Consider the following 19,779-nt stretch of genomic DNA (forward strand, 5'->3'; position numbering starts at 1 on the left):
ATTACTTATAACCTTTATTTTTGGAACCGTTTACCGCAATCAGAGTTCTCTATCGATTTAACTTTTTATGGTCCAAGTTTCGAATTAGGTACTTAAGTAGGTATTTCAGTGAATTATTTTATTTTGTTTTTATTTTTATTCCGTTTTTGGATTACTGAACGAGATCACATTAAATGGTTACTGGGGTATAAAGTACATATAAACTAAGCCAATGGCACAGCACATGATGCACCGGTGTTCGAATCCCAGGCGGGTATTCATTTTTCTAATGAAATACGTACCCAACAAATGTTCATGATTAACTTCCACGGTAAAGAAATAACATCGTGGAATAAAAATCAAACCCGCAAAATTATAATTTGCGTAATTACTGGTGGTAGAACCTCTTGTAAGTCCGCGCGGGTAGGTACCACCACCCTGCCTATTTCTGCCGTGAAGCAATAATACGTTTCGGTTTGAGGGTGGGGCAGCCGTTGTAACTATACTTGAGACCTTAAAACTTATATCTCAAGGTGGGTGGCGCATTTACTTTGTAGATGTCTATGGGCTCCAGTAACCACTTAATACCAGGTGGGCTGTGAGTTCGTCCACCTAAGCAATAAAAAAATAAACTGTTTGGTAAGTAAAACTGCGTAGGTATTATGTATGTGTGTAGTCCGTAAGTTTGTGTAGCATTTTGGCAGATGTAAAAGCTTTATTTTCCCCACTATGGCGCTTTAGTTTTAAATAACTACAAGCCATTTCCATAGATAATACAATTAAGTCAGCTTTTTATTATTATTTACGACGTAAAATCCGTCATATGGCATATGGCTTCATGAAATTGTCAAAATTTTTGTAAAATAATTTTGCATTAAAATTGTTCATTGTACAAATCATGTTTTTTCATAGATCATGACGAAAAGTTCAAGTTCCATATTATTTATTGTAAGTTTCCTATGAAGTAAAGTAATATTAACACTTAATTTTTGGAAATATATTCACGATTCGCGAGGTCGGAGAATGAAAATCTATCGGTCTAAGAGTACGTACGGGCCAGCGCTTGGAATTTCTAATTTTAGGTACTACTTTCCCTGATGTAGTAATAACTATCCTTATGTAGAATATATTTACATATTGTAGAACCGTACGTGTTGGTAATGTGCATTGCTGTACTTTAATGTGGATAGTCTTTAATGTAATGAAATGAAGAGTTAAAAGGTGTTAGGTAGCTTACTGGTGGTAGGGCCTCTTGTGAGTCCGCGCGGGTAGGTACCACCACCCTGCCTGTTTCTGCCGTGAAGCAGTAATGCGTTTCGGTTTGAAGGGTGGGGCAGTCGTTGTAACTATACTTGAGACCTTAGAACTTATATCTCAAGGTGGGTGGCGCATTTACGTTGTAGATGTCTATGGGCTCCAGTAACCACTTAACACCAGGTGGTCTGTGAGCTCGTCCGCACACCTCAGCAATAAAAAATAAATAAAAAAATCGCGAGATAAAAATTTACGTCTGTGTCAACGGGTTCTGGTATGTTTTTATTTCTTTGGCATCGGAGCAATCCATAAACGTCTTAATATAAATCCAAAACATTTTGAGATGTTAAACATCATTTTTCGTGGTATCTAAGGGTTGGTTTATCAAAACTAAATGCACTACATGTACAAGCAGGCTGGTGGAATCTATTAGTTCGCGTCAAATTTGGCCATTTTTATGTTTAATATGTATATGATGGTATTCCGACATCCAGGACGCGTCAACTTAATAAAGTTTACTTCAGAATCAGTGGATGCGGAAGGATTTGAATATCAATTTCGAATTGCAGATTAATAAATTAAAGCCATTGTTTACTTAAGAAGATGAATCAAATGCCGGACTGCCTGCATCGTCGCAAGAAAGCCCTAGACAGACTCATTAGAGAATTAAGTGGAACTCCTTGCGGCTCGAATGTCCAGTGTCGCAACGAATGTGGCGATAAAGTCGCCGCGCGACTGATGCGCGACTTCTGGAATATTCTGAAAGAAGATCCGTCATGTAATTTGGCTGTTCGTATCGTTTCACTGTATTAAATAATAGGCATCTTTGAGGATATTTCGATAATCCAACACATGGAGCGCTTAGATGTTTGTAATTTGTACAGTATTTGGTACGGGGTGTCAAGATGATGCGATCCTTTCAATCGCCTTGTTGGCTTAGTAGCTAGTGATTCTAAAATAGGTACCTCCTAGGTACCTTGTCGTATTCATTTGAGACTGGATGTCCAGAAAAAAATTGATTAGTTAAACATATATCATATCTCATCTCTATGTATCTAGTTAAAAACGGGAGCAAATCCTGGCTTAGGCCCGATGAGTGTGGAATGTAGGTACGTAATGTTTATTTAAATCTTTGCTAAGTACCATTCAGCTCTGGTATGAACTCTTGTCCTCCTAGGTGTTTCCAGATGGGGTCGACTTTTGCGAGTTAAATTTGTCATGGTAGCTTGGCAATAAAGAAGTCTGTGAGTTATGGCAACGAATTAGTTTCACCACAAACTCATCGTCTTTGCTGCATCGACGAAAAACTTTTTTGGGATTATTTTTTTCTTTTAAAGGTTTAGCATTAAATCCCTAATTATGTAATGTAATTATTGATGGGTGAAGAAGTTTCAACTAACAGACGACGTGGTCATAGCATTCGGTTTTGACTATATTGGATGTAGTTCATGAAGGATTTCAACTTCATAGTATAATATACCTAGTGATCGTATTAACCGTGATAGGTAAAGGTTAGATGTAAAAAAAAAGTATCGATCTAATATGGCAGCTATAAGCCAGTAAAGCCTGCGTGACGAGCACGCCAGCGATTTCTTTGATGTCATGAATTTTATATAGCAAAAGTAACGATATTGGTACTTATCCGAGCGGGTTTAGCGCAATTAACCCTTCTACCAGTGGTAACGGTGCTAATAATATATACACCTACGGTTTTTTTTATTTTATTTTACTAGAGTAAATTGAACTACCTCGTGATTAGAATACACGTGCAATATTTTAAAAAAGTAATTCAAAGTCTGTCTAATACACCAAGGTCCAATATAGGTTAAGCTTTAAAATTGCATTCAAATTTACATTAACATTTATTCGCCTTAAATAAGTTAACCATGTAATTCGGTTTCTTAGTTACATATCTGTGAACTTTGTAGTTCATATTTGTAAATCTTGGTCACATTAATTACAGTGGAAGGGATCGTATAGCGTTCCGTAGCCACAAAAATGTCGATGTTTTTTGACGTTCTTTAGTTTATTGGGACATTCTTGACATTGTATTCATGAAATTTAGAAGGTAATCTGACTCTACCTACCGCAGAAAGCGGTGCTTGATAATTACGAATATCTACAGAGTTCCTAAATATGATATTCCTTTATAAAAAAAGAACTAAAATACTGGAACATGTCTGTACTCATCATTAGGTTCGGTCATAATAATGAAATTGTTAAATAGGTACGTTTTACGAGGGCCCTCACTTTTGTTTTGCCTGAATTGTCTTTTTGCTTTTGAAATTACACTCACGGGGCTCAACCCGGGAGGACTTGTTAAGACTAGTCCTAGGAAGAGCAGTGCTCAACTTAATCTATAATCGGATCAGAAACGCAGCCCACTGAGAAGATCTGGCGAGACCCTCAGTGTGTAACTCATCTATGAGTTAAAGGCACGTCATTACGTAACCGTCCATCTATATTTTTATTTTTTTAACTAGCACGAAGTCCAAAATCGTCTTTGCGCACGACCCTCGTCTCGCTCCTGCGATAGTTGCTCGCATCGGCAACACATAGCTTGTTATATGGCGGGTCGTAAACGTGACGACGGTGACGATCAGAGACGGGACGCTCTGAACAAAGTTAAAACGTTAGTATACGAATATATTTAAGTTATCAATTAAGTTTATCGTCACATTCGATCGCGATTGGGACAGTCCCTAGAAAAGGCGCCAAGAGACGGAAAGCAATATTAAAATAAATAATAGTTTAAAAAAACTAACAAAACACGCTTTTATAGAAAATCCAACTAAAAAATAGAAAATAAATTTTAAAGCGTGGAGTGCTTTTCAGGATATTATCAAATTAACCCTTCTACTCATATCTGTTCATAAAATATTTATTATAACTACTGATACCATGCAGCCCCCGCTTTTTTTACAATAAAATAATTTTTTCTTACACTATTTTTAACTCAAATGTATTAAAATTTATTTTCTATTTTTTAGTTGGATTTTCTATAAAAGCGTATTTTGTTAGTTTTTTTAAACTATCATTTATTTTTCATTTTTAGTTGAATTTCAATTTTTTCAATATTATTTTTCATATTTTTTATTTATTTTTGATTGTCATCAGTCCTTACTAAGTATACCAAATTTCGAGTTAATCCGACGTTTTGAAGGGGGTCAAAATCATGTTCAAAGATTCTGTTACATACTAAGATACATACGTCTGAAGCTAATAAAAGCGTATTAATAATAATAATATAACGGTATTAACATTATTAGAAATTTGCAAAGCACTTGCAAAACACGCTATTGATTAAAATACTATCGAGAAAAAAAACTTTACAATTTCTCATGGGTCGAATTATTATCGTTACATGAAAAAAAGAATCATATATTCTAATTTTACTTACATTACTGGTGAGTCCTTAATTTTTGTTTTATTTTACAAGTATTAATTATTCTGTGGTTGGGAAAGCTCTCGGAAAATACAATAAAACAAATTCGCCAATTTACATTGGCATGAAACAAGAACAACAGATTCACTTTATAGTATTTCTAATGTGCATTAAGTAACATTTTCATTATCATCTCAGCCTGTCCGTTGTTCTCCAACTGATATCCAGTGCGGCCGGTCCCTTGCCGCCTGCATCCAACGTGACCCAGCGATTTTCACCACGTTGTTGGTCCATCTGGTAGGTGGTCATTCCACACTGCGCTTTCCAGTACTTGGTCGACACTCGAAGATCTTTCTGCTCCATCGGCTGTCCGAGCTTCGCGCTATGTGGCCTATCCTTTTGAAATTTAGAAATTTCCATCTTGATTTCACAATTTTGTTTTAGTTTTTGTAAGAATAATCCTGACCCGAAATCAACGCCGAGATGCTGTACATCGCAGTCTCCGGCGCTGAGCGACAAGGACATTATACCGCTCACCAAAATCCTTTGTAATCTCAAGGAGGTATAGTGAATGACGAAGATATATTTGATATAATTTAAGTCGGTCAATTAGAATTTGTTCTGCGTAGCTGATGGACGGATGAGCTCATTGGAACATCGAATGTTGAGCCGTTTACAGAGCCCATAGATTCGTGCCACAATTCTGTACTGAATAAGAATTAATAGTATCTATTTTGTGTCATACTTAGTGATGCTATAGTATTATTTTATTTGTTAGGCAAAAATAGAGCAAGCCATATAGATATTGATCAACCTTAATCTATTTATGGAAATATTTAAGATCTCTCGAAACTGTAAACGGCGTGGTGGTATCCTGGTTTGATTGTATTTTTATGAAAAAAATAAACACCATTTGATTTAGTTGGCATTGCTGGCGGTCAAGACCGACGGTAACCGTTCACTGCTTGACGGCCCATATGCTTGTCTGACTACAGAGAAAATTTAAAATAATTTGAAAAATAAATTTACACTAAACTCTATTGTGATTATTATCACATTTGTTACTAAAGGCGGCCTCATTCGACAAGCAATGCGATGCGAAAATAACAGCTCTTATGGCTGCCCAAAAAGAGCTTCGAGATCAGATACAGAATCTGGAGAAGAGGGAAAATGCAGGGATCCAATTGCTGAAACAGGCGGACTGCATGTGGACGTGCATGGAAGACGCTTACAAAAAGAAAGTAGAGGATTCGCTGGAGAGGCAGAAGACTTTGTTGGAAGAGGTGATGAAAACTCGTAGCTTTCTTAATTGATTGTCATCATAGGCCGCGAATAGTGAAAATATTCGGCGTAAAGCTCAGAGGCTTAGATTAATCGAGAGGTGGTCAAGAACTTGATAATTTAATAATTTTTTTAATTTTATGGGTGTGAGATGCACCTGGCGTAAAGTGCTTACGGGGGATCATAGTTACGACGTGAATCCACTGATAGATAAGGTCGGAGTCTTAATTGTATCGTATGATGAGTGCCCTACCCTCTAAATCAGAGCTGATGATTGTTTCACGGCACAAATAAGCGGGATGGTGGTACCCACCCTTGTGGACGTACAATGCGCCCAGTCACTAACAAATGCCGAGGGAAGAGATGACATGTTGCTGTCCTAAGCTGACCCAATACCGCCATACATTTTGTACCCAAACCTCTTAATAATAAGATAAAATTTCATGTTGAAATCTTTCATTTCATTCCAGTTAAAAGAAGTTGAGACCAGTGCCACGAAATGGCGTAAAAACAAAAAAGATTTAGAATCCCAATTGAAAAACATTGAAAAATGCGAAAAAGAAATTAAGGAGAAGATAAATCTAAAAACGAACGATTTGAAATGCGTCAACAATGAAATTGACGATTTCCAAAAGAGAATCGATAAGAACAAAAAGGAAATTGATGCGGCGACTAAATCTTTGACAACGAAGAAACATGCTTCTGACGTAAGTACCCGCGGACGATTAGATGTAGTAGATGTCAAAATCAGTATTAATCACAACAATTATAATAAGACTAACACAATGGTTAGTCTTATTATAATTGACTTAAAAATACTTAAAAATAAAATAAATATAACTTAAAAATACTCAGATAATCCTTAATACTGATTTTAATGATAATATAGTAGTTAAGTAATAGGGGGTTGTTATGGAAGGTACTACATCTGAGTCTGGTATCTAGATCTGAGTCTGTCTGAGAGATAGCGCGTTTTGGGACTATAACTCTGCACCCTGGTGCAAAGATCACGATGGTAATCAAAGAGGAAGTAAAGGCACAGAGTTGCAAAATTGCAATAGGGAGTATGGGGTTTAAATACCTCGAAGATAGTTGTGATGATTCAGAACCATTTTGTTTATGAAAAAATTGAGCCAATCATTTTTCATTCACAGTTAAAAGTGGCTAATTTAGCATCAGATATAGCGAAAAAACAAACTGTTATATCGGACGAAACAAAGAATAAAGAAAAAAAAGAGAGAGATGGTATCAATTTCGTGAAAGACGCACGAGAAGACCTGCAGAAGCTCTGCAGGGTTTTGCTACAGAAAAGGATCGAAAACGAAGATTTGAGGGCAGAGGTAAATTAAATTTGGTCTAAATTTGTATACAGATTTCTTTTAGTGCTAAATTTTTGTTAATAATCCTTTACTCATGTCGTCGTCGACATTTCTCATGTCGACGGGTTCAGGTAATCGCTTACTAATAGGTATAATTTGCTAGTTAGTATTGTGCAATCGTTCTTTTAAACTCCATATTGATAAAAAAGTAAAGTGTATTTTACAAACCTACCCTGATTTAACATCTGTACGTATCAATTTGTATAAACATGGTTCCTGTTCAATATCGGCACAAGATCACTGTACACTTTCCATTCTTTATAGTATGGATATTTGCACATAAAACCGATTGAACAAAAGTAGGATTCTTTTACTAAAAAGCATCGTAAATCTCACAGAATTCTCAATTTACATTCATGATAAATCTATTCTAGAGAGATGCACTCAACCTCGAAATTGATTTACTAAACAAATCTCATGACGCATGTCAAGATAAATGCGCTCAGAAGCAACAATCGATTTTAGAGGAAATCAAATTAACTGACCAGGAAATCGCAAAATACAAAACAAAATGTGTTAAATGCCATCAGTGTACCGATACTATTGACGTCAGGAAGTATTGCACCGACTGCCCTAGATGCTCTGTTGAAAGGGATTGTCTATACGAAGACGATAAATGTAGGCCAGACGATACGCTGGATTGTGTCTGTATGAGCGTCAAAGAGAAACTTCTAGATAACGTGTTTGAAAATATGTATACCGTACTAGAAAGACAAGCGAAGACCGAAAAAGGAAAAGCTGTAGGTGGTGCGATATTGAAGTGTTTGAAAAAAAGTAGAAACGGAAAATTGGATGCGGCCACAAGGAAGTTGCTACAAGATTTCGTTTTGACTACGGTTAAACAACATTTGAACCTAACCATTGTCGGCGGTGCTGTGAAAACTAGATGTGAAGTTAGTGTTTTTTAAACTCGATCATACTCATCGACATTATAAGTAATATTCGAAAAAGTATTTTTCAAAATGAATGAATTTCAGATGGATCCTGAAACACATAAACAGTTGATGCTTTGCTTGAAACAAGTTACAGTCGTTGGACCTCCTAAAGAGGATAAAGGGACTGCTTCCAAAAAGGTTCTTATGTAAAATGTTTATTGGGTATTGTGAGGTAGTTGTATGTAGTTGCTTTTTCTCTACCTATTCACTGGTAGCCTAAGGGGCTATTCCAGCTACACGCGGTCGGGTAGGTGAGCTCACGAGTTCAACCTGAGGAAATATGCTAACACTAGCCTTAGCAAGAGCAGTGCTTCGCAGAATCTATCATCGGATCGGAAACGCGACCCAATCACGAAACTCAATGGGCTGGCTGTACTTGCGGTTATATCTATTAACATAACAAATGTGTAACATCCATAAATGGAATTATTAGGCAGAAATAAAAAGGATAAAAGATGAGATAAACATTTTGAATAATGTCCTAATCTCTCCCAGGAGTCGTGCCGTCGCTGGGGCGGTGAATGCAATTGTCCGAAAGGTGGCAAAGGCTGTGTGTGTGATAAAATTGCTCCGCCTCTACCACCAGAAGAGCCTTCAATTCCAGAAGGAGTAGATAATGCAGAAACAGTACGTATTTATTATATTATCGAGTCTTTTCGAAATAGGCATATGATGTTATTTTTAGAGATAGTTTTTCTTTTTATAATGTAGTGATCATCAAAAGATATATTTAGAAATCGTTATCCAATTTGAGAAATGCAAATAATGCATTGGTGTTAGGGCTGTTTGAATTTTTGTATAAAATACGTTTTAATCTATACTGATATCTATATCTATAGTGGTTTTTACGGATGTTCCGGTATAACTACTGAACCATGCATCCGATTGACCTGAAATTTGGCATTCATGTAGAAAATACATGTACTTAATGGATAGGCTAATATTTATATGAGCGTTGGACTCCCTAATAATAATGACAATAAATAATAATGTTAATTTTAAATGCCCAGCGAAGCGGGCGAGTACGGCTAGTTTCCTATAAAGTTCTGCCAATCGAATACCAAGAAGATATGGCTTAGATTATTGCAATTTGTTATACTTTATTCATCCTATTCACAATATTTACTTTACCTGTGAGTTGTAAGCTATATACAAGATTTCCATTGTCTATATATTTTAATCTCTTTGCGAGGCTATTTGTTGAAGCCATTAATCAATCGGCTTTCTCTTGTAAAATTAGTTTTATCTTATCAATATTCGAGCGTTTAGTTTTATCATTCTTAAATAAATAAATGTATATTAGTAGCAGCTCTGCTGGTGACAGCTGTGCCGAAACTCGATTAAAAACCATTGAATTCGAATCGTAATTGCTTTCAGTGTAAAGTTTCATTTTGTCCTCGCAAAACGTCGACTTCGTGCGGTCCAGACGTCGCCATGCAAGCCGTGCCTAGTAGAGTCGGAGCCGAGGTGGCTGCCCTAAAGCCGGACGCTTGTAAAGACTCTACTTGTGCCTATCCGAAGAACATGAGGGCGGCTCAGTGCGTGCTGGGACCGGAGATACTAAATTCGCCAACCAAAGGCAGCAGATTATCAGTGCCTTTTCGACCAGAGATTCCTGTTTTGGACGAAAAGGTTGGTTTCTTTTAGCGCACCCGAAACGGGACTAAACATTAGATATGCAAGCAACTATTTAAGCAAAAACATGTTTGATGGAATCCGAATATAAAAAAATCTAAACTCCAGTTGGGCGCTATTTCTGTATACTTTGGCTTCACTATCGTTAGCTACTCTGATAGTAATAATAACATGAAGAGTTTATAGTACTGAACAAAGTAATATTTTGTGGTATTTTATTTTCAATTTCAGTTTTGCGATTGCAGTATATCTTCAGTCAAATCTTGTGCCTGCAGAGGTAAGATTTAGGAACGTATTGTAAATAAACGTGGGAGTACAATTACATTTATATAGTTTGATTTGACTGTGACGCTGATTTAATATCCTTTTTAGATTTAGAGAATAGTCCACGCGATCGTATTATTGAAGAAGTAATGGGAAGGTACATTGAGGTCCAGCCTATAGATAAAGTAAGTTACTCGATGTTTGCCAATGAAAGTTTGGTTTTCAATAAATTATGCTAGATTTTGTTTTTGTATGTGTGGCATAATGTTGTAAAATTTGAAATAAATTTTTCGTTACCTTAACATGGTGGTTTTATTTTGATCCCGAAAATTCAACCACCATGTTCTCAAGGAGATGCTAAGGTTAGTTAATTTTTCTTAGGTAGCCAATGTGGGTGAGATACAGTTTGGAGAGATCGCGAAAGCTTCTGGTAGCTCGACGGGTTATATCATTTCAAGACCGCTTTCATCAATGAGCGATGAATTCGTACCTCAGAGAGAATTTGTACAAAACGAAAATGCTCAACGTTATACAACTGCAGCAGTCGATGCTAACAAAGACCATAATGTAGTTAAGCCATTCCCAAAAGGCGATTTTTATGCAACGCCAACAAATGAATATGGAAATAAAGTAACTACGGGAATTGCTGTACTATTGAATAAAGATAATTCAGTAAATCGAGCTGTGCACGGAAATATGTTGAACGAAAAAACTGATACAACAAATTTGACTTCTAAGGACAAAAATGGAGATATCGGTGGAAAAACGGGCGACAATATCAAGTCTTTGATAAATAATATAATAGTTCCTGATGGAGAAATATTAGATAATGCAAATTTTATGTCTCAAGTAGAGTTTGTAACCGTTGACTCTTTTGTAAGGAGAATCGAGATATTGACAAAATATGGTCGAGACGATTTGAGTGATGTTACCAGAGATGAAATAGAAGTTGAAACACAGCTTCTACAAGAACCGGATTTGAAATCTAAATGAAATTAAGTATTTATTATTAATTATACACTGATATCGGATTCAACTAATAAGTGTATCTCAATATAGTTGTCCTCAATAGCTTTGTACTCCCACGTAAAATAAGCTCCTTCTGTTTGTAATTTACTCGTTTTAAAATTTATTCATACCGTTTTCAACAGATGCAAAAACACTAAAAGTCGTTATTTGCGAGGGTTGCAATAAAGAAAACTGTGATATTTTATGGGAAAGAGCGTTAAAAGCTGTTTGTCCTCCCATTAATGAAGATTTGAAACTTGTACATAAAAATAATGACGACGTTTTGTTAGTATCAAAAGATAAGAATGATGTGGAAGAAATAGTGGCAGAAAAAAATGAAAATCATACTAACATCTTAGAACATATTATAAATCTAACAAGCTCTAAGTCTGGTACATTAATGACCGAATTAGATGAAAAAATTATAGAATTTATCGAAAATGGAATCAATGAAAATAAATTAGCCTACGTCAAAAATATAAGTCCAGAAAGTATTGTTGTAGGGTTTGATGATAATGATGAATGCGTTCAAAATCGAAGTAGGATTTCTATTAGAAAGACCAACTCTGGTTCGAAGTATTTGGAGATACGTAGCGCTAAAAATTCTGTTAAAAGTGAGTTAAACGTAAAAAGTAATAACTTGGAAAAATTAGTGCACTCGAAATCCTTGTCACCAGAAAGATTAAGAAAAACATGTGAAAAGTCGTCATCGTGTAATTTCAATAAAAATTACATTAAAAAATTAAAGAAAAAATCTTTGGATTACAAAAATCGTAATAATATTACTAAATCGGCAAAAAAAGACGATGAAAAAGATAGTACTCAAGTCAACAAGTTAAAAATAAAAATTTCAAACAAAATTATTGAAGCACCTGCTATTCTAAAGTTGACGGCATCACAAAACTTTAAAGTAGTTATGAATAAAGAATATGAGAGTTGGTTTAGCCAACAATTGAAAGAATGCATCAAAAATGGTACTTGTAAATTCAAATTGCATAAAACCAATTCTGGAAACTATCTTATAGATCTTGATGAAAACGATGGAGCCAATACTAGACATTTACTCAAAATGACTTCGTCTAAGAGTTTTAAAATTGTTACAGACAGAGAAAATAGTAAAAAAAATTGTGAATCAAAAGAATGTGAAGATTTAAGCACCCATGGTTCTTTTGATTTGCACGTAAAGTCAAAAAGTGATTCGAAAGTGTACAAAAAAGACAAAAAAGTTCCAGACAGTCAAACTTTAATGCAATCTTCTGAGTCATTAAAGAAAACTCCTTCTGGTAAACTGATCGTGGTTCTAGATAAAGACATAAAGACGAACTTGATAAATAACCTTAAAAACTATTTGGTCGATTGCAATGGATTTGTGCCGGTTACTAAAACTGAAAGTGGTGAAATAATAATCGATTTCAATAGTAACAAATCGACTCTTAGTAAGGGTTCGTTAAAGATTACAGCTTCAGGAAATATATACGCTATTATAGACGAGAGCCTCCTTAAAAGTACTGATCAAAATCAACGCCACAATAAAAACTGTATCTATAGCAATATTCGTGGATCAGAGCATTTAATAAACAAAAATAGGTACCCGAATAATAAATCTATAGCAACTACATGTAACGGAATACCTAACGAAAGTACGTGCGATGTACTTAAATGCGTATGCCATAATTTACAATGTTTAGCCAAAAATATTGAAAAACATTCAGAACAAGGAAACATATGCACACCTAGAAAATCCTTTCTCGACTGGACGGATGTTAAAACGAATGATATTAGAAAAGCGCGTAGATCAAATTTGAATACTTTGAAAGATTATCCGCATATAGTAATAAAACCGAAATCGAATGATTCAAATGTTAAGTCTAAAGAGGAATGTTTTTATGTAGTAGAAACAGGATGTTCGTTTCACAAAAATCGATATGTAGGTGTTTCGAATGAGCTCTTAAAAATCTCTGGACCGTGTAATGTAATCCCAGATAATACTATTAACAGAAACGACAGTAAATTACTTGACCAATGTAAAGTAATAGATGACAGCTATTGGGACTCCTTGAGATATTTACCACCACAGCTTCCAGCGTTTTTGAAAGACGTAGAATATAAATAGCTCTAATCATGTATTTGTTTGGTTGAAAGTGTTCTTGATCCACGAGTGAAAACATGACAGAAAATGTTGTCAGTAAAGCGTGTACGTAATGAGTATTGACTGATCTTTTTGTATTTCGAGATATTATTTATCATTATCATTATTTATCATCTTGCTTGCAATAATCGTGTACGTCTTGATTTGTGTTTGAGACTAGGAAATAAAAATAGTAAAAACTATAAAAGCTCTTTGTTTTCTTTGCATGAATTTATTAATTTGAACCATTAAGTTGAATTGAGTGTATTTGTAGCCTTAGGATTATTGAGTTGATTAATCTTTTTTTTTTCCTTATTCCCTATTTTTATACCCAAGAATCCGATATATAGAAACATTTATAGAAATGTGGGTATATCCTAAAACAGGGAACAATTTTAGAGGAAAGAATGAGGAAAACGTTGTCAAAGATTTAGTCGCCGCGTCAATTTCCTTTTCGAGATATTTAGGCAATATGTTTTATCCATGGAGTTAATAAGTATCTACAACATTAACTCTATTAAATTATTAAATTTATAGTTTTATGAATCAGCGACCGCGTCGCGTTTATTCTCGGCAGACTCTATCTGTAAGCGAAGTAAAATGTCCCATCGGGACAATATGACACTTTACAAAACTTGCTAAAGGCTCGTTATGACTTACGCGAGTGTTATGTTCGCTCGCGCAACCCGCATACACATAGAAACCCTCCAATCCCGCTTTTTCAGGTTAGTGGTCGGACCTCCGTGGTTCGTGAGGAACGTTGATCTACACGATGACCTGGACCTCGAATCCATCCGAAAACAGACGAATACAGCGTCGGAACGTTACTTCGATAAGCCTATGCGTCATGATAATTGCCTTTTCGTTGCCGCCGCTTATTACTACCCGAATCCTGATCACGCAGGAGCCAGTCACCGTCGACGTCCTAGACACGTCCTTACCGATCTGTTAGATCCAATAACAGTTGCATTAGACGCCTTTAGCTATTAACGCTAGGAGTAGGGACGCCGGTAACCGTACTCGTCGAACTCTGCAAAGAGTTCCTAACCTAGACATCAGCCCGCTGAGTTTCTCGCTGGATCTTCTCAGCGGGTCCCGATTTCGATCTGGTAGTAGATTCGTTCGCGAAGCAGCTGCCCTTGAGTTGTTAGGTCTCCTTTGGAGGCGCTCGGGCAGCTGTTAGCAAATACCACCCCTCCTGGCTGAGCCTGTGCTCGCCCACCTGTCCTGGTGAAACTGGAGAGCCACAAGTAATGCCTCGTTCAAAAACATATATTTTTACAATTCTACTGCTGTTTCTGACGAAGATATGGTGAAAGAGTTGATTGTAATTCGGACTGCTGAAAAATATATAGTCTTTCTGTGAAAGAAACGTACTTTGGGCTGGCTTTTGTAGGCTACACTAATCATTCGAATCTGAGGGTATACCGTTCCGCCTTCCCCTTAGAAATGTTTTTTTTGGGTTAGGAAAAAATCTCGAACTTTCACTTTCACAGCGTTTCAGTTGAAAGGCTGAGATTTCTTGAATTTCGACAAGGGTCTCCGTAGCCCAAATTTCACATTGTCCTTTCGGTTTCTCAGGGATAAATTTCTGTTTTAACCTTTAAGATTGCGTTTATTTTAATGCAAGTGAAACCTAGTGGTAGGATCTCTTGTGAGACCGCACGGGTAGGTACAGTGTGTACGTGAAGTATAGAATATATAAGTAATGTTTGAAGGGTGGGGCAGCCGTTGCAACTATACTGAGACCTTAGAACTCACATCTCAAGGTGGGTGGCAGCATTTACGTTGTTGATGTCTAACTCCGGTAACTACTTAACACCAGGTGGGCCATGAACTCGTCCACCTATAAAAGCAATAAGAAAAAAAAAACCTCAAAACATTCTCGTTGTAATATACATAAATCAATAACTAGACGAGTTCTATCTACCACTAAAGAATATTATTTTTCACCAAGTAAACTCAGGGCAATTTCAGCTTTCTGTTGGATTTCCTCCCCCTTGACTTTGTGAAACAAAATAAAAGTCGTATTGTCTATTTTATAAACTTTGAATTCAGAGAGCACTTCTATTCGTATTTCCTCTCAGGAGTCGTACCTATTTTCCCTTACAGCGTTCCTAATGACTTTCCACAGCTATATTTTGCCAGACCGTGTCTGTTTTGCCTTAGACGCGACGCGAGTGTTGCAGGAAATGGTTAAAACTTTTCTCCTTATAGGGATGTGATGAAATTTTATTAAATCAGTGGTCCGGATTGTGATTTGTATCGTTATTTCTCATGTGGAGACGTAAATTAAGAATTATTCCTTAAAGCAATGTTAAGTTATAAATAACTTGAGAGTTGATTAAGCCCATGTCATTCACATATGATGCACGAACTCTAGGCCTCTTAAAAATTTTAGTAGTGGAACTTTATTTCTTAGTAACATAGGCAAGAAAGCTCCCGGGCTTATTTGTTGTTAAGCGGACAAGTACAGCGAGTAGTGAATTAATATTATCCATTTTGAAAAGAGAAAAAAACCACTATCGTTGTCATTGGATTTTTGTAACTCTAGTACTAACATCAGACATAGCGTCTCCGGTATCCGTACACGTCAAAATCGTCAAAGAGTTGGACGTGAAACCTAACTAATTCATTAGCCCGTTGAGTTTCTTGTCGGACCTGCTGAGCGAATCGCGATTCCGATCCAGTAGTAGATGCATTCGCGGAATAGCTGCCACTAGGCTGTAAGTCTCCTTCGGAGGCGGTTAGGCTGCTGTTCGCAAATCCTACCCCCACTGGCTGTTTTTTTCCCCCCGACCTATTCGCTGGTAGCCTAAGGGGCTATTTTAGCTACGCCCAGATGGGTAGATGAGCTCTCGGGGTCAACCTGAGAGAATTTGCTAACACTAGCCCTAGCAAGAGCAGTGCTTCGCAGAGTCTACCACCGGATCGGAATCGCGACCCACTGAGAAGATCCGGCGAGAAACTCAGTGGGCTGTGCCTATGGGTTAGTTCGCTCGTCGAACTCTTCGAACTCTCGATCGACGAGTTCGACGAGGATGGTGACCGGTGCTTGAGAGGCCTAGCCACTTGATGATTAGGATGAGTTCATGCTCGCTCACCTATCCTGGTGAAACTGGAAAGGCCTATGGAAAACCAAACCTTTCCTCCAAAAAAAAGTGAATACCGGAATGCATGCTTTGCGGTAGAAAAAGGCATGATGGCATTATCTTCGACCAGTAATTAAGTAGTGGAGCGGTTACATACCACGTACAATCAGATTACTTCCCATAATTGTCATAATTATGACCATTGTCTAATGATACATATGAACTGTTCTGTGATTCTATTCATAGCCAGCCACTCGCTTCACTATCTACATTTATTTACTGTGCGGACTTCACGATTTATAATGCAATTATTTTTACAGTTTTTAGTTTCTTTTTGACGTTGTGTATTTTAATTATTTTTTCGTTGGTCTCGTAGGCTGCTAAGCCCAACACTCCACGCACACCGATGATGAGTGGTCGTAATGTCGTCGCTCACGGACGTTAACGATGCCAGAGGTATGACCAAGCCATTGTCTACTGATTAGGACTTCAAACTTAATTTAAAAATTACATGTCACGTAACTAAATACATTCACAAACACATACAGACGGAGTTGAACTGCATAGAGGATTTTAAAGAATGTCGCCCACTTATAGCTGTTAAATAGTTAAAGTGAAAATTTTATTACATCGTCTCAAGCCTTTTCGTCTGTGTGTTGCATGTCGCGTGACGGTCAGTCGCAGAGTAGGGATAAAATGAAATGCGCTCGTCAGAGCAGCCAAGGCCAATATGGCGGCGCCTATAGTTCGCAGCAGCTGACCGTGTAGTGTATATATAGACTATTATTCATTTGTGCCAGTGCTCCAAGCAATTTTTTTTTTGTCTGTGTTTAATGTTAATGTTGCTTGTCAGAGTCAAATGCCTATAATGTGAAAAAAAGTTTCACTTTTACCGTGGTTTCATAAAACCACATAATCCTTTTTTTAGATTTAGCACTTAATTTGTGTTAAGATATTTCTGACGATAGTTTTTAAAATACAAATGGCTTTCACAAAGTTAGTTTGACGGGATTTTCACTGACAGGTAGCTGATGATATAAGGAGTAAATTAGGCTACTTTCTTTAGACTAGCTTCGCCCCGCGGCGTCACCCGCGGTACGACAATAACCGCGGGTAACATCGCAGGACTCAACTATCAATAATAAAATTTAATGTTTCCGAAGCGAAGCGAGGGTGGGTCGCTAGTCTAATATATAAAATTCTCTATAATAATAATCTATAAAAAAAAATTCTAATGAAATACGTACTTAACAAATGTTCACGATTGACTTCCACGGTGAAGGAATAACATCGTGCAATAAAAATCAAACCCGCAAAATTATAATTTTCGTAATTACTGGGGGTAGGACCTCTTGTGAGTCCGCACTGGTAGGTACCACCGCCCTGCCTATTTCTGCCGTGAAGCAGTAATGCGTTTCGGTTTGGAGGGTGGGGCAGCCGTTGTGACTATACTGAGACCTTAGAACTATATCTCAAGATGTGGGGCGCATTTTACGTTGTAGATGTCTATGGGCTCCAGTAACCATTTAACACCAGGTGGACTGTGAGCTCGTCTACATATCTAAGCAATAAAAAAAAAAACTCGTGTCACGGTGTGCGTGATTGAACTCCTCCGAAACGGCTCGACCGATTTTCGTGAATCTTAGCGTGCATATCGGCCAGGGTGGAGAATCGGACAACATTTATTTTTCATCATCCTAAATGTTAAGGGTGGTCCAACCCTAAATTTTATTTTTTATTTTTTAGACAAAAAAAATTGTTTTTATTTTTTTATGATACAGCACACAAAAATACATACAACCCTTAATTTCCACCTCTCTACGATCAACCCTTATTTTTTATTTGTTAATCCTTACACACTTACAATAAGTTATTTTTTTTTCTACACCAGAAATTCCCTAGAAATCTTATATATGGCAAAACAACGTTTGCATTTGCCGCGTCAGCTAGTTAGATATATAGATATCGATTTTTAATGCGTGTTTGCAGTCCTACATGTAACATGTTTATGTTTATAATACATGTTATGTACTGCCGATTACATATTAAGTCCGAAACACTAGACGTATTATTTCGAAGGGCATGATTCATTTTTATTCATCGTTCTTAGTTCAGCTCCCGAGTCGGGGAAAAGTTTTGAGAAATGTCTATTGTTTGTGGCTGGAAATGTATAAAGTTTGTGACCTGAATGGTTGATTGCGTGACCTGCAACAATATGCTTATATTAGAATATAATGTTGAGTTTTAAGCAAATAACGCAAGTTTTTAAGTGGAATTTAGCGCGGGGTTTCCAGTTTATGAGTCCAATTTAGAATTTTAATGGCTCGTAATTATGATTTGATCGCCACGTCGGCTTAATGAGTGGTAAACCATAGTTTATGTTAATCTCAATAGTCTTAGTAAAATGTTAAATGAAAATGTAACATAGTACCATAGTACTAATACAGCATTTGGAATAACCGTTAGTATTTCCATTTCAAGACTTGTAAAAGATACAATGGGGTGTGTATTTACTAACAATAAAACATAATTAGAGTTCGAATCAATTGGAAAATTTTGTCGATAATGTATCAAAATTATTATATTTACTGGTCGTAGGACCTCTTGTGAGTCCGCACGGGTAGATGCCACCGCCTTGCCTATTTCTGCCGTGAAGCAGTAATGCGTTGCGGTTTGAAGGGTGGGGCAGCCGTTGTAACTATACTGAGACCTTAGAACTTATATCTCGAGGGCGCTATATATGGGTGGCGCATTTACGTTGTAGATGTCTATGGGCTCCAGTAACCACTTAACACCAGGTGGGCTGTGAGCTCGTCCATTCATCTAAGCAATAAAAAAAATATATATTTATATTTAGTATACATTATTATTTAATACAATTTATTATTCTGCTTTTTGCAGAATTAAGTGATCGCTAAGTTGAGATTTAAATTTGCTAAGTAACTAACTAACAAATGGAATTCGACGAAGGAAGTCGATAATTCTTAGTAGCAAGCGTAAGTGGATTCCTGTGTCGCTGGATGTATGCTGGTTTAATCCTTCCATTGACATCGATGGTATTACGAGGAGCATTGTCAAGAAAATGTTAGAGACATGTGGATTAACGTCAATATGTACCATAGTGTTTTATTTTCATTAGTCCTGGGAATAATTTAACTTCACGGCGTCACTTCACAACTGAGTATGAGAGAATTTTTTTTTTTTTTTTAGTATTTTATTAAATCGAATTCAATGAAGAATGGACTGCAGCATTTACCAAGTTCTCGGTGGTGCCGTGGCTAGTGCTCCTGAAAGCTGAGTCCGAAATTAATGGATTCCCACATCAAGCAAACATTAATTGTGTGACGAATAGGTTTGCTTGTTCTTGTCTGGGTGTTTTAATATAAATATACGTATAAACGTATGTAAATCAGCCGGACATCATCGAAAGGTTCGAAGT

At 36.7% G+C, this 19,779-nt stretch overlaps 1 protein-coding gene across 2 annotated transcripts; it reads left to right on the forward strand.

The window, feature by feature from the left end:
* The first annotated feature begins 1,125 nt into the window (after positions 1-1,125).
* Positions 1,126-13,441, forward strand: LOC114241232 (uncharacterized). Of its 2 annotated transcripts, none has more exons than XM_089737536.1 (12): positions 1,126-2,022; positions 3,717-3,865; positions 5,063-5,180; positions 5,689-5,901; positions 6,370-6,606; positions 7,054-7,239; positions 7,653-8,171; positions 8,256-8,351; positions 8,709-8,840; positions 9,591-9,845; positions 10,080-10,125; positions 11,264-13,441. In XM_089737536.1, the coding sequence occupies exons 1-12, from the start codon at positions 1,837-1,839 to the stop codon at positions 13,231-13,233; spliced, it is 4,107 nt and encodes a 1,368-aa protein (XP_089593662.1). In that variant the 5' UTR covers positions 1,126-1,836; the 3' UTR covers positions 13,234-13,441. The 2 variants fall into 2 exon arrangements, with proteins under 2 accessions (XP_089593662.1, XP_028027822.2); XM_028172021.2 differs by lacking the exons at positions 1,126-2,022; positions 11,264-13,441 and adding exons at positions 10,221-10,297; positions 10,494-11,252 and having other exon boundaries at positions 3,654-3,865.
* The last annotated feature ends 6,338 nt before the right edge of the window (positions 13,442-19,779 follow it).

Source organism: Bombyx mandarina, chromosome 23 (assembly GCF_030267445.1).
Source record: "Bombyx mandarina strain Sakado chromosome 23, ASM3026744v2".
In the NCBI taxonomy this organism is placed as follows: domain Eukaryota; kingdom Metazoa; phylum Arthropoda; class Insecta; order Lepidoptera; family Bombycidae; genus Bombyx; species Bombyx mandarina.